Below are 14,868 nucleotides of genomic sequence, written 5' to 3'. Positions count from 1 at the left end.
TGTTGCTCAAGACATTTAGCAGGGGATTTTTAGCAGTAAAAAACAAACAACTGAAAAGGAAAGAAGCAGGGTAATTCCCTCCATCACCATCTAAATTGCAAGTTTAGAAGCCCCAAATAGTTCCCACTCACCATCTTCTTTCCAGTGGGGCAAGCGGCAGACGTTCCTGCACATTGCAACAAAGCTATAGAAATACTTTTCTAGGCTCTCATCAGTTTTCTTCTCCAAGCGTGAAATGGATCGGAACTGGGTCCAGTCGAAAACCTTCTTCTCTGGATCGTACATTACCCCAAATGAAGAGACAGTGCGATAGAAATCTGCTTGCTCTCTTCTGGTCCATCTGCAATGCATGGGGAACACAAATCCACCCATTCACGAAACTTGCTTTCAAAAAATTCCATATTTTCTGTGTGTCGCAATTATGTATTAGTTCTGGTCAATCTAGTTTTACTAGTTTGGGAGGGTGTTAGGGATACAATTGAACAAATGATAATGTAGCAGCCGAACAGTTCCCAGTTTTGGAGCTGGAGAGGTGGCAGGTGTCACTGTAGAATTGCTTCAGCAATCTCCCTCACTCCTGCAGCTTCAAAGTTGGGTGAGAGACTGCCTGCTCTTCACACCTGCTAGACTTATCATAGCAAGCATACTGTATTTGCTGGCTCTTGGTGTTACGAGAACATTCCCTGCCTATTGGGGTGATCTTTGGTATCTTACGTTATGCCACAATCTGGAATCAAAGCATATGGGATTCCAGTAATGGTAAGAGCATCTGCAAGCTTGAAATTACAGCATGCAGGCTATGAACCTGAACTATCTACAGTGTTTGGGGATAAGCTATTAGCAGTTTTTGCCCATTTATGTTAAAACAGTCCTTCCAGTGCTCAAATAAGATCAAGCCTGTTCACAGCCCACTGTTTTGTATTACCTTTTCTGCATTTCCTTGTTGATAGGGTCCATCTCGTTGGCTCTCCTAAACATCTCCTCTTGCAGCCAATAACCATGGTTACAAGGCCCAATGATCTCAGGCCTAGTAGGGAGCTCTTTACGGTTGCAACGCTGATAGACAGTGACGAGACGCCGCAGTCTGGCTGTGAGGGCAGATGACACAGGCCAGCTGGATTTGTCTGGGTTGGAGCCATCCTGGGCTTCAAACATCAGCAAGGTCATTAGTATTTAACACAAATGCTGCAGAGTCCTTGAAACATCCCTACTGAATCATTAAGTACTTCACCCCACCTACATATACACGGACATAACCTGCCCATCAGTCTTCAATACCATGGTTGGGATATGCAGGCAGCATTGGGTTTCTGAGTCACTGGGATTCAAAGGTCACCTTATTTTTTGTTGGGTTTTGCTTTCTTTCCTTTGTTTTCTGAATGTTACTCCTCTGAACTATGTGGAAATGATAATCACATAAACTGAAGCCTACACATTCTCTCAGAAGCATGCAGCCACACACCCATCCAAAGGGGAAAAGGAAGTTTGGTCTTAAATTGTAAACAAAACCCTGCTCTGCAGAAGGCTTGCCGTACACAAAAAATTCCCCTCAGCAATACAATAACATACTCAAAGCCTGCTGAGTTTCATTGCTTTTGCTCCATGGCAAGAGGCGATATTTGTGTCATCTAACAATGCTAATAACCTTGTACCTTTTACCTGTCTAGCTTCTGTACCATACAACCAAGTCCAGATTCACGTCCCTCCAATTTTTGTCTTTCTTTAAGCCCACCTGTCAGTTCTAACCACTGATCCAGAAGGAAGAACCACAAATATCCTTATGTGCTGCTGTGCATGGTAATAACAGCTGATGACCCAACCGTCCACTTGGGAATCAGTGCTCTAGGATTAATTTGTAGACCAAGGCCTTTTCCTGCAGTGATCCCATTACTGTGGAACTCCCTTGCTACCCATTTTTCTTTCTTTAAGGAAGCTGTCAAGCTTTCTGCTTTGACTATCTTTCAGCCACTTTAGTGCCTTGGTTTTATGTAGCGTTATTCTATGTTTCATAGGATACTGTTTAATATATTTTTTAAACACACAAATAGATGTACTTTTACCTGCTCTAAGATACCTTTGAAGTGTTCAGAGAAAACAGAGTAACAACATTCAAAATAAAACCAACAGAAAATAGTAGCTACCAGGTTGTGCCTAGAGTAACACTGCAAAAGCAATAGTGTACCGATACCAAGATGAGGAACCAACTGAAATACAGGAAAGTATATTTACTAAGAACAATGAACTGTTGTGGTATTGGCAGAAGTCTTTATTTGTTGTTTTGTATGTAACTTTGCATGTAGTTCTCTGTGTTTTAATTTAAGAATCTGTTTGTAAAATATTAGCCTAATGATGAATGATTGTTATCCTAGTTACACACACACACACACACACACACACACACACATTCTTTTTTCTCCTTTCTTCTCTTTCATACTTCTTCTTTCTTTTTTCTTCTTCTATATTATAATTTTACTTTTCCTTATTAATTTTTTATTCTTTTTTATTTACTTAATCTGTTTGATGACTAAGTTTTGTTCTAATTGTTTGTGTATGCAACATAATTCAATAAAAAAGAAACAGGGGGAAACACCAGAAAATAGTAGCTATCATTCGGAAGGCTTGTTAAGTTGCAAAGCACCTGCAATAAAAAAGTATTATTGGAGTTTTTCAAATGCATAATGTCAAGGAACTGACATCGGAGCTAGAGGCGGAGGGAAGGCTCTCAAATGATGCTGGAGAAGGGCCCAGCAGGGAGAGAGGCAGCTCCGCAGATGGGGAAGCAAATCAGCGCAACACCAGGGATAGAGAGGGGCTGATGGGGGAATCGGCGAGAGGGCTCCAGGACTCTTCACCGGACACCAGCGGGGAGAGCACGGGTCCTCCGCTACCCACGCCCACCCTGCGCAGAAGACTTCCGCGCAGAGAGAGTAGGAGGAGACTGGGTGTCAAACAACTTTTATGTTGGAAAAGATTTAAGAAACGCCCGCTGACGGATTCTGCTAGCGACTGAGGCAGCCACGAAGTGAAGGGCTGTCCAGACAGAAAAGGTTTAACAAGGCAACATAGCCAGGAGAGGTGGCAACTTACGCACGAGCAACCCCATACCCATTACACATAATGAAGGATCTTTTGCAAGATAGGTTCTTGAAATACAGATTTTATTTGCTCTGGAAGTTAGCATAAGCTGCTATTCTAACTGATAAAATTAATACCCCTCCACTCCCTAAAACATCTAGAAGCGCAGCCTCACCTGCCATGGTGTCCTCCTTCTTCTCAGTGACTTCACCACAACCATCTGAAGTCTCCTATGAAATGAAAACAAGCCCACATCAACAGAGCTTACTTTAGAGACACCCAAAAGCCAAATACACAAAGCCAACATTGAATTATCCAGTAAAAAAATAATTTACATTGTCTGCACAGCAGCGTATGTTACACATCTATAAAGGCACTGTGAAATGACCAGAAGAACACTTCATATTGTCAATATGATCCAAACCCTCAACTTTAAGGGATGTGAAACTGTCAAGGGTGTTATTTGTGCGTGTTCTGCAGTCCCAGAACACCATCAGAACAGATAATGGAAGCAGTGTAGTAGTAGTAGTAGTAGTAGTAGTAGTAGTAGTAGTAATAGTAATAAATTTTATTTATACCCTGCCCTCCCCAGCCAAGACCGGGCTCAGGGTGGTTAACAACCAATAATAAAAACAAGTTGATTAAAATACAATTTAAAATACAAGATTAAAATACAACATTAAAACATTAGGATGCAGGCTCTTCACAAGAGGAGAAAGGAAAAAGAAAGAGGGGGAGGGAATCAAACTGATTCTAAGCCAAAGGCCAGGTGGAACAGCTCTGTCTTACAGGCCCTGAGGAAAGAAATCAGATCCAACAGGGCCCTGGTTTCATGAGACACGAGCGTTCCACCAGGCCGGAGCCAGTGTTGAGAAGGCCCTGGCTCTGGTTGAGGCTAATCTAACTTCCTTATGGCCTGGGACCTCTAGGGTGTTGCTATTTATGGACCTTAAGGTCCTCCGTGGGGCATACCAGGAAAGGCGGTCCCATAGGTACGAGGGTCCTAGGCCGTGAAGGGCTTTAAAGGTCAAAACCAGCACCTTAAATCTGACTCTGTACTCCACCGGGAGCCAGTGCAGGTGGAAAAGCACTGGGTGAATATGCTCCCATGGCAGACCCTGCCTAGGAAATCACACTTACTTCCTGTTTCTGCAGCACGTCCAGCTTCTCTGCACTTGTCTCTTCTTTATCCACGTTCCCTCTAAACAAAGCAATCCAAGAGGGGGTTAGTCTGCAGAAGCTTTGTAAGGCAAGGTCATTCTGACAGAATTCTCCAAACAGTAATTCTACTGAAGTGGAGGCAAGCAGTGCTGGCTATTATTACCTGTGCTATAGGCAGGCATCTGCCTCATAACGAAGACTGTTGTGACAGCACAGTCATGGGCAGCCCAACAATCATTCCATCCCCACCTTCTGCTGATTTAACACTTGGGGATCACCAAAAGCACCACCCACTATGGATATGCTTTCTCAAGACTGTATGCACACTTAGCTTTTGGAGAGAACTGCTCCAAGGCATAACCTTTTGACGTAATTCATATAGACCAAGCTTCCCCATCTGCCAATCCACAGCATCGCTACAAATAGCTAACGTCACCGACAGCCTTTGTGTACAGCTCCCACAGCAATATCAGCATGTAGTCTGGATAGTGTTCACTTAAGCAATTCTGCTCCTGTGACAGATCAATACCTGCCAGCCCAGCATAAGCTTACCTTTCTGGAGCATCCTGCACTCCATCGATGACACTCTGCTCTGCAGACAGCAGCATCTCATCTGGCATGCCTACCTTCTCAAGGAAGCACAGGGCTGGGTCGGCTCGCATAGCATTGTACCTTTCGTAACCTGACAAAAGCCAGAGGTTTTTTGTTCAGTGATATTCAGCTGAGTGCTTCCAGCCTTAACGCTCTACTACTACATCTCCGTTAAGGTCCACGTAATCAGCAAGAAACAGTAGGAGGTAAGATAGGTGGCCTGCCCATTCTATATGATGCAGTGTTGTTGCTGAATTAGTTAAACTTTGTTATGTTGCATAATACAGGCAAGGGTATGTGGACGTAATACAGGCATAATTCAGGTTGCCAGCGAAGGGCCCCATCAGGATTTCAAGTATTGAGTGCCCTGGATAACTTATTGCCCCTTACTATGTCAAACAGAGGTATGCAAGTTAAAGAAATAAATACAAAAGAGGTTTATGTTTATTATTGCTAAAATATCACATTACAGTCCACAATTATTTCTTTTTTTTTATTTAACCATTAAAACCTACAAAATATATAGTTTAATACAAGTCTATTGTAACTATTCTTTCCCCCCTTTTTATACAGCCTAAACACCCAATACGTAACCTAAACTCACAACACAGAGGCATTTCAATCCCATCATAAAATCCTGTGCAGGGTTTACAGAGCAACCCTATGCATGCTTGCTAGGAATTAAGTCATATTCCAGGCCATACAAAAAGTAATACCATGTTTGAAAACGCCAATAAGGAGGGATTTATCTGCTTCAGCATTCCACCAATCCACAGGAATTTCTATGTAGTCAATGTCTGGCAGGAGGAAATCCAGATCTCTGTGAAGGACAGGCAAAGATTATATCCCAAGAATGTTCTGCACAGCCATTCCTCTCATTTATACAAATTTGGGAATGAAATAGTCTTTAGGTTTAAGAGTAGCACAGAAGGGGCGTGATGGAACTCATGGGGAAGGAAATTCCACAACAGCAGGGCCACCATCAAAACAAATGGTCCATAAAGGATCTCTCCAAACTGTTTTGTCCTTCACTAAGACCACGTATGTTTCAGCAAGTTCCAACATCTCTATAAAATGTTCGGAGTGTGGACTTGTGAAAATCCACTAAGAAGTGCTGTAAAATGTTCCAGGTTCACTTCCTGGTATTTCCAGGTAAGACTAGGAAAGACCTGGGTGAAATCCTGGACAGTTGCACCAGTCAGGATCAACCGGTTCATTAAAATATTTAATTTTGTTGCTGTCTCCAGGATAGGTCTTGGGTCTCCTATCAGAGTTTTGACATGAATGGATCTCTTTTCTAATTCAGCTGAGCTTATTGCCGCTCTCATCTGCATGTATTTGCAGAACCAGAAATACCCTGCAAAGACTCCACAGGTTTCTTTCAAATATAATCTGCTGTAGGTAAAAATATGCATCCGCAGGGTTCTACAATTTCCTGCTGAGTGCAAAAACACCTGCGCGCGCACACACACACACACCAAGTCAAAACGCAGCAACTCAAGCACATGCTGTGTATGTTTCCAACACGGGGGACTGTAAAGCTAAATTCCAGAAGGCGAATGTAACATACTTGGCAGGAGTTCCTTCAAAGGCTTTGTCGGCTGCCTCCCCCAACACTTCAGCTTTCAAGTAGTAGAGCATCCGCACACGCAGCAGCACCCTACCGAAAGGAAGAGCAGCAAGTGATTCAGAGGGCAAAATCTGGAGTTTCCAATATGCTGCCCAAACCTAACAAGCCAATCTGCAGGTCTCCAGGATGTGCCAGTTCATTTGCTGGCAGTGGAAACTGTCATTGCTGCCTTGTTAGAAAGCTGGCCTTGCAGGGACCAGATCCCAGTGCTAGAAGAGAAGCCACTAGGCATGCACTCTTTACTCTTACTCATAACTTGACTTACTACCCAACATAAAGGTAAAGGGACCCCTGACCGTTAGGTCCAGTCGCAGACGACTCTGGGGTTGCGGCGCTCATCTCGCTTTACTGGTCAAGGGAGCTGGCGTACAGCTTCTGGGTTATGTGGCTAGCATGACTAAGACGCCTCTGGTGAACCAGAGCAGCGCACAGAAACGCTGCTTACCTTCCCGCAGGAGTGGTACCTATTTATATACTTGCACTGCATGCTTTCTAACTGCTAGGTTGGCAGGAGCAGGGACCGAGCAATGGGAGCTCACCCCGTCACGGGGATTCGAACCACCGACCTTCTGATCAGCAAGCCCTAGGCTCTGTGGTTTAACCCACAGCGCCACCTGCGTCTCTACTACCCAACATACGTGCACACAAAAAGAAAATACATGAGATGAGGTGGTTTGTGAGGGGGCAGATGATATGCTGCAGTCAACGTATTGAAATCTAATGCAGAAATCCCAGGTTTTCTAAAACCAGACAGTTAAGAAGAAGCACATTCGCTTGGTATCCCCTTACTGACTACCTAGTGCCAACTGGGTTGCATTTGGGACACAGGAGAGCACAGTTCCAATCCTGTGTCCACTGTGCACTGTAGTGAGCAAAATTTGCCAGTTGCATAGCCTCTTCCAGAAAATCATGATTAATTTATTTTTGCAAAAATCCACTAGGTTTTATTCAAATATGTTCTGACCAAGCAGAGCGCATGCATTTCTCTCAATGACTTACACCAAAAGAGAGAAGCTAAACATATCTAATCACTGGAATGAGTGGGTGTTTGTTTCCTGCTCCAGACCTGGGGGGAACAGGAGTGGTGCAAGCACATGTCCCTGAGTTTTCCAATTTGTACACTCATCCATTTTACACAGTCTGGAAAACCTGAGCTGGGGAATATCCTTAATCCTCATGGATCCACAGCAGGAAATCCCAGCTTCCTCTCCATACAGTTTTCCAAACTTCAACTTCAATTTCTTCAGACAGTTCTCACCAAGTTGGGGGTGGGGGGTGGAATTGACTCCTGGTTCCAGAGGTGCAAGAACAGGAGCAGACTTCCTCAAAAAAAGGTTTGAGGTACCTCCATAGTGAACATGCGCAGCAGCTGATAGATCAAACAAAACCCCACACTGGATAATGCATTATGGAGCCCCCAGTCAGCACCCCCTCCCCAATTTGCTCACTTGTTGCAATGTTGTTTTAGATGCTTTTTGTAGCTGTCATCGTGTAAGACAATCTCTGGATTGCAGGTGGTGAGCCAGTCAGCATTCTTGATCTCAGGGAGCAGCATCTGGTTCTTGGTTTTCTTGCCTTTCCTTCCTCTTGGCACTGGGGCTGATAAGCCTGCAATAGGCAGGGGGAAGAATCATGAGCATCACTGCAGACTCAACATGGCTCTATAGCAGATCTCTGGCCAGATCTTTTATCTCCTCATACGAACTGTGACAGATGAACAGGGCCCTCCACCTGTCACGTCATCTGACATCGTGATGACATCAGGTGACTGAAAAGTGGGTGATTCCGCCCACCTGCTGAAGTTGGGCCACTGGGGAGTGGGGATAGGGGTCTGCTTCCATCATGGCCCCACAGGAAATACACAGGAGAAATAGCACTCAGCAGGGCTGAACTGTCCATCTATTAGCTAATAATTGGAGAGTTCAGTCCTGATCTCTACACGGTTCTGTGCAGGACTGAACTCCCTGCTCATTAGCTGATGAGCAGGGGGGTCAAATACCGCTGCTTTGTCTGCATGTGCCAGTTCCCAGCAGGGAATCACAATAGATAACTGCTCTGTGTTCAGTCTTAAATCTTTTCACACCATGTCTCTATGCAAGTAATGCAGCTCTGATCTGAGAAGTGTCGTTGTTGCAGATTACAAATGAAGGTTCATTCACTAAACGGAGGACTTAAAACTCTTACACTTTATTAGCAAGTGCTTTATTAGCTTTGATGTAAGCTAGGAAAGGACCCCATGTCGGAAGTTTTTATTTAGCTCCTACTTTCATTGCATTGAGGTAAAGCTGAAGCTTAAAGTAGGTGATAAAACAACAACAAAATGAGCCTATTGTACCTGAATGGTTCTGTAGGGCCTGGTTCTGTCCATCCTTTGTGGGAGTGATCAAATCCCAGATAAAACTCTTTATCTTCTCATCTCCCTTATAATGTCTGACACAGTAGACTAGGAGTGCTCGGCAGATCATTTCCATGTCTTTCTCGTTGAGATGCCATTTAAACCGGCCATGGGTCAATATGTCTTTCCAGCGCCCCCAGCTTGAAAAACAAGAGATGTATCTTACATACTAATAAGGACACTTGGCACTTTTCCAGCATCTTCCCACACTGCACTTTATCAATGAAGCCTGGCCAGGCTCAAGAAAAGGAAGAGAGACTCATAGAAAGGGAAACTATAGAGGAAAATGAGCAGGGTATTGCTAAAGGAGGGACCCTGATCACTGGTTCTGGATTTTGGACCCAGACGTATTTATTCCTCCCACAGATTCCCCTCTAGGCATTGCAGAAAATGCCATGGCTGATAAAATTTGGGAAAGACTGGACACTTATTCTGCACTGAACACTTCACAGATTGCTCAGACCACAGAACCCACCTTCTAGGGCCAGGATAATATGGGGCTGGGCTCCCAGGAAAAGCTTAACAAAAAGACACACCCAAATATAAGCAGGTTCTTCTCCACACGGAAACATTCTGCCCGTAGGTAGCGGCGCGTTCTTTCATTGAGGCGTCGCGAGCGTGTGGGTCGCTCATCGGAGTCACTGTCTAGTTCAGAGAACTCCATAAGTTCATCCTCCTCAAAGGAATTGTAGTGTTTGGTCTGTTTACGGACGCGGGGCCTATCAATCACGAGGCTCTCCTGTGAAGGGAAGGAAAAAGAAGAACAGATGTAACTACCTGAATCTGCACCCAAAGCTGCCTGGGATGGTTAACCATTTCTTTCTGAAACTGTTAACACCTATAGATTTTTCAGAAGTAAGCACTGATATACATCTTTTTTATAAAAAAAAAAATCACAGTTGGAATGGCCATGAGTTGGTAAACCTATTTTCAAGAGTTGGCCACAGCCAAAACTGAGAGTGTGCACCTGCCCCCCACTTTCCTGTTTTTCAGAGTGACTCTTTTATTCTCTCCGCCCATGTTCGTTATTGCATGTGTGTTATGTTATGGCAGGAAAACAAGAAGAAAATATCTCAGTGGTCTGTTGCCTAGCATTATTCCCTCTGCTGTGGCTTCTTTTGCCCTAGCTGGAGTATTAGAAGGCATTATCCTTAGGCTACATTTTAAAGCCTCTCCCCATGTGAACCAACCCTGCAATCCTCATCTGAGGCCCTTCTTCACGTGCCTCCTCTGTAAGAGGTCCAAAGGATGGCAACACGAGAACAGGCCTTTTTCTGTAGTAGCTCCCTGTTTGTGAAATGCTCTCCTCGGGGAGGCCCACCTGGTGCCTTTGTTACGTATCTTTAGGCACCAGGCAAAAATATCCAGCTTCTTGGGGGCCACCAGGTGGCGTGTTGGAAGATGGCCGACAATAACATCTCTCTGACCCATACGAGTTACTAAGGGGCTGCTATGGGAAGTATGAAGTCTTCCTAATCCCTCCAGGATGCGGGGGGAAACTGTCCTGCCAGCGGTGTTCACAATGCACCCCCTGAAACGAGTGATGGGGGTGCCGAACACTTGGCACAGGCCCTCGGTGAAGTCAGATCTTCCTGACGCCGATTCCAGTCAGCGCGTGCTGGTTGCTGCAGCTTGGAATTATAATTGGAAACATACGTTTGGAAATGAAGCTGAAAGCACATACATCAAGTAAAGCTCGACTGATAAGACTGCTGATTAATGGATCTCTGCGACCAGGAGTGACGGACGGATAAGTAAATCTTCTGATGAATTACCATAAGGAGACTGTATGTTTGGAACGAAGGGGGGGGGGTGGAGGAAAAAACTCTTTTTTTCTTTGCATGATGTGACATTAATAACCCTTCACCCCAGATAGAAACAAGATCGTCGCGTTTCTATGAATCACAGGCAGGACTTTAAGAACTATGTGGGATGGAGTATAACAGGAAAGAAGACTGGAGAACGGTGAGAAAAGAGGAAATTTTTTATGACGCAGTTAAAAAATGGCGTCTCACCATGACAGGTTTGCTGGAGGAAGAAGGACTGGGGGAGGAGAATCAGGATTGTTTGAATGAGAAGGAATGCTGGAATGTAAGTTTGACCTGACAGAACCCCCAGACTCATTTGATTTATTCGGTAAGCCTGAGAAAAATAAAGGACAGATCGGAGATTAATTTTGTTTATGGAAGCGTTGTACAGAGGCTGTCCCGGATCGATATGATTTTTGGAAGAGTACAAAATCCACATAGACTGCCAGCTTTTAACCTGCTTGTGAAAATCATCAGAGATCACAAAGAAAGGAATTTATGATAACAACAAGAAGAGAAATGAAGTAATAAAGGACTATCCGGATCAAACTGGACAGAACTGTCTAATTAATGCAGTAAGATAAGTGATGCTGTTTTGGACTCCAGCTGAGCTTGATGTATGGGTACCCCCAACAAAATTTAAAATTTGGCTGTATAATTTGGAATCAATGTGATATGGATAATGTGATGTGATTGGCCTGTTAATAAAAATTATTTTTTTTTTTAAAAAAATCCAGCTTCTCCCAGGCCTTTAGCTATTCAAACAATATATCGCCTTTTAAACTGGAGGGGCGGGGTATTGCTTTTGTTTGTTACTGTTTATGCATTTTTGTGGTTTTATATTGTAAACTGACCTGTGATCCTCAGATGAAGGGCGGTATAGAATTTTAATGAATAAATAGGGCAGACACCAGAGATGACTGGTACTGCCCGAGGTAGCTGGACCATACTGAACCAGTTATTTGATTGAGCAAGCAGCTGCAGTGACTGGGCTCAGGAGGTGGCAGCCGCGTATGCTGTTTTTCTTCCAGGTAGCTGAACACTTCAGTGTTTCTTCCTCCCCACAAAAAACGCAGCAACCACACTCTTGTTTTCAGTGCCTCCAACTAGGAAGACTGACTGTGATGGCTGGAGCCACCTAATACCTTTCAAAGGCGGGGGAAGGAGGGGAGTTCCTTTCCCTTTAACAGCAGCAACTATCTGATAAGCAAGCATGGAAAGAAAGAATGGGAGATATGGTATCCTTTTAGGGACGCAGTCTTGCCTTTGGCAGAGTACAGACAGCAAGAACAGGAATACTTTTAGTTTCTACAACTCACATCAGTATGAGAGAAGGACAATGCAAAGCTATTGGACTGTCAAAATCCAAAGCCCGAACCATTGTCTGCATCTCTCCCTGGTCCAGTACAAAGTAATGGGTTCCTTTCATTCTATGCTCCTATGCAAAAGCCACAGCTGTCAACATGAGCTTAAAGACAAAAGGGGTGAACGTCCACCTCCAGTATTTTGAAAATACAGGGATTAATTTGTTAATGGTTAATTCATCAGAACTTTACATGAAACCTGAAAACAGCACTCTTTTCAAACAAAATGGTGAATGGCGGTTGTAAAGGTAATAAAACTTAGAGATATAAAATATTTCTTTGTAATGAGGTTTCCCTCCAATGTCTGCTGTTTATATTGGCATGTGCATATTTTTCACCTTAAAAACAGCAATGTTAAGGAAATCAGCAAAAGAAAAAGAAATGATAGGAAATAGTAGATCAGGTTTTAAAGAAAAAGACTTTAATTATATGCTTGAATTTTACATTCTTACAATGTCAGTTGATTTGATTTCACAGCACAGAGTATCTAAATTGCTAAGTGTGGGAGCTGAGGATAAATTGCATCTGGCGCTCAATTTAGAGACTGGTTTAAAATTGAAAGGCTGTTTAAAACTGTACCCAGCTTCATTCAGAATGTTAATACTAACTTCAATCACTGTGTTTTGTTTTATGATGCATCTTGAAGAAGTAACGTTTACTTGATTTAAAAAGTTCTCTTTTCTCCTCTGGATTTTTAAGTGACAGTGTTCTATCACTATCTATTGGATAATTTTATGCAAGTGTTTTGTGTGTGTGTGCGCCTTCACATGTGCACGATCATGCAAACATATGTATTGTAGACATACATATGCAGTAAGTAAATGTTTTTCACACTACACATCAGTGCATTACTATAGGCCACAATTCTAAGCAAGTTTGCTTGGAAGTAAAATCAACAGGACTTGCTTTGCATTAAATACCAGGCTACACTGAAGGAAGTGGCTGAAAAGAAGGAAGGCAGACAGATGCAAATCTATACACTTAAAACAGACTTCTTCACCCTGAGATGAAGAAGAATAAAGTTTAATTTGAAATAAACTATAAGTAAAGGTTAGGTTGTTAAGAAAAACCAAAGTTGGTCCCAGTGGGGAGCACTTTGCTAAAGCTAAGCCACTATAGACCTTATCAGTTCCTTGGATGGGAGACCACTAGACTCTTCATGTATGAATTAGAAACAATTAAAATAAATATGTACTTTTTTGTTTGATACTTACAACATACCAGGCATTGCTAGATAGTTTGCAAAAGGAATGGGCTTTAACTTACAATAGCTCTCTCAACAAATTACACAGACATAACTTAAATCTACAAGTTGTGTCAGATGCACTTGCTAGTCAAAGCCATCAGCTGAATAAAGTTATTAGAATCTGATAACCTGACTCAGGGCCAGGTTGTGCTACTGTGCCGTACCTGAGTGGGTCAAAAATACTGCTCACACAGGACAACCCTCAGACCAAGGACCTCAACATGAATTTATAGTATTAGAAAGGATTCTAAGAATCAGGTTCAGGGAAGGGATGGCATGACCCAAGTTCCTGCAGAAGAGATGTTCAGATGATCTGCATCAAGCTCCTGTCCTCCATAATACACCAAAAGTAGCCTAAAGCACCATTGAATAGAGCTTGCTGCAAACAGTTATGTAGGTGTATATGTTTGCGCATGCATTTTATTTCCGGTTCCAAAATAGTAACATCATAATTACCTTCTCATTTTTTGCATCTGTATCCAGCTCTGCTATTTTTGCCCATTTCTGCCAGAAGTTGGGATCATCTAGTGAAATGTCAGTTCTGTTTCCGGAAGCAACAAAACTGGCCTGGGAGGTGAAACGAAAATTAACAGACTATACCTCACACAGCAGCAGAACAAAGGAGAGCCGTGAATCCTTTATGCAGAACCACTCAGAAAGAAACCACATTGGGGTGCAGACAAATAATTTGGTAGTTAAATTAGAGAATGCCCAGCAATTGGCTTTCTCCAACATGCTGGGGATGTTAGGCCCTGGGATAAACAATACGTGATTAGGATTTCTAAATGGTGTTTTTTTCTGGATATTTATACATACTAGGCATTGCATTTAGCAGGTTGGTTTCAAGAAACCCAGCTTCTCAGCCAAACGTATAGTTGATAGCATATAGGCAGAGGTGAAAAACAAACACAGTGTCTCACCCCCAGAACTCTCTTGGTGCCAATTCTCTGCTATGCAGCACAGACTACAACGTGATTCCCTGAAGAAGTTGACCCCTTGGACAAACATCTCACTAATATAGGGAAGGCAAGGAGCATGGCTGGGGTCACACAGGGCCTGTGTCAATGGTCAGTATCATTTGGCATCCCACACCCCACCAGGGGGTTCACTGACAAGACCCCCGTGGGCTTGCTTTGCTAAGAAGGTAGAATAACTGAGAGAGGCAGTTGCTCCAGTGTCCTGGAGCCAACACCAGATTCACAAGGCAAATGCTAGATAGAAACAATTCAGTCTAGTGATTCAGCTCCGTCAAACACATAAGAACAACATAAGATGACCTGGATGGCCGCCAGATTCTGTGTACAGGTCTATAGGCGCACACCATCCCCTAACCCAAACTAGTTTGTTAAGAAAATCCCCAAACCTGGTTCCATGGGTGACTCTGGGTCATCTCTCTGTGGTAGCTTATCTTAAAGTTTTAAGTGTCTATACGCTTATCGCATTTATAAATTTTATTTTTAATGTTGTACATTGTTTTAAATGTTTGTTTTCCTTCTGGGATTGTACCCCAAGTGTGTTTTATAAGCTGGTCTGCGACCATAATAAATTCTATCTATCATCTATCTATCTATCTATCAATCATCTATCTATCTATCTAT

At 43.2% G+C, this 14,868-nt stretch overlaps 1 protein-coding gene and 1 long non-coding RNA gene across 8 annotated transcripts in view; one reads left to right on the top strand and one right to left on the bottom strand.

The window, feature by feature from the left end:
* Positions 1–14,868, bottom strand: part of CHD6 (chromodomain helicase DNA binding protein 6) — a 105,016-nt gene that overhangs the window by 11,074 nt on the left and 79,074 nt on the right. For all 7 annotated transcript variants that reach the window (XM_082228613.1, XM_082228618.1, XM_082228616.1 and 4 more), the window contains 11 exons: positions 13,727–13,837; positions 9,389–9,591; positions 8,793–8,992; positions 7,906–8,065; positions 6,398–6,487; positions 5,544–5,647; positions 4,789–4,918; positions 4,216–4,276; positions 3,251–3,305; positions 926–1,145; positions 132–340 (listed from right to left, as the gene is read on the bottom strand). In XM_082228613.1, coding sequence (XP_082084739.1) covers positions 132–340; positions 926–1,145; positions 3,251–3,305; positions 4,216–4,276; positions 4,789–4,918; positions 5,544–5,647; positions 6,398–6,487; positions 7,906–8,065; positions 8,793–8,992; positions 9,389–9,591; positions 13,727–13,837 — 1,543 coding nt within the window. The remainder of the gene's footprint in view (positions 1–131; positions 341–925; positions 1,146–3,250; positions 3,306–4,215; positions 4,277–4,788; positions 4,919–5,543; positions 5,648–6,397; positions 6,488–7,905; positions 8,066–8,792; positions 8,993–9,388; positions 9,592–13,726; positions 13,838–14,868) is intronic.
* Positions 1–14,868, top strand: part of LOC309535540 — a 47,509-nt gene that overhangs the window by 15,612 nt on the left and 17,029 nt on the right. The gene's annotated exons all lie outside the window — the stretch shown is intronic.

This window comes from Podarcis vaucheri, assembly GCF_965113315.1.
Source record: "Podarcis vaucheri genome assembly, chromosome: 6".
Classification (NCBI taxonomy): domain Eukaryota; kingdom Metazoa; phylum Chordata; class Lepidosauria; order Squamata; family Lacertidae; genus Podarcis; species Podarcis vaucheri.
This window is presented reverse-complemented; position numbering and strand designations above follow the sequence as displayed.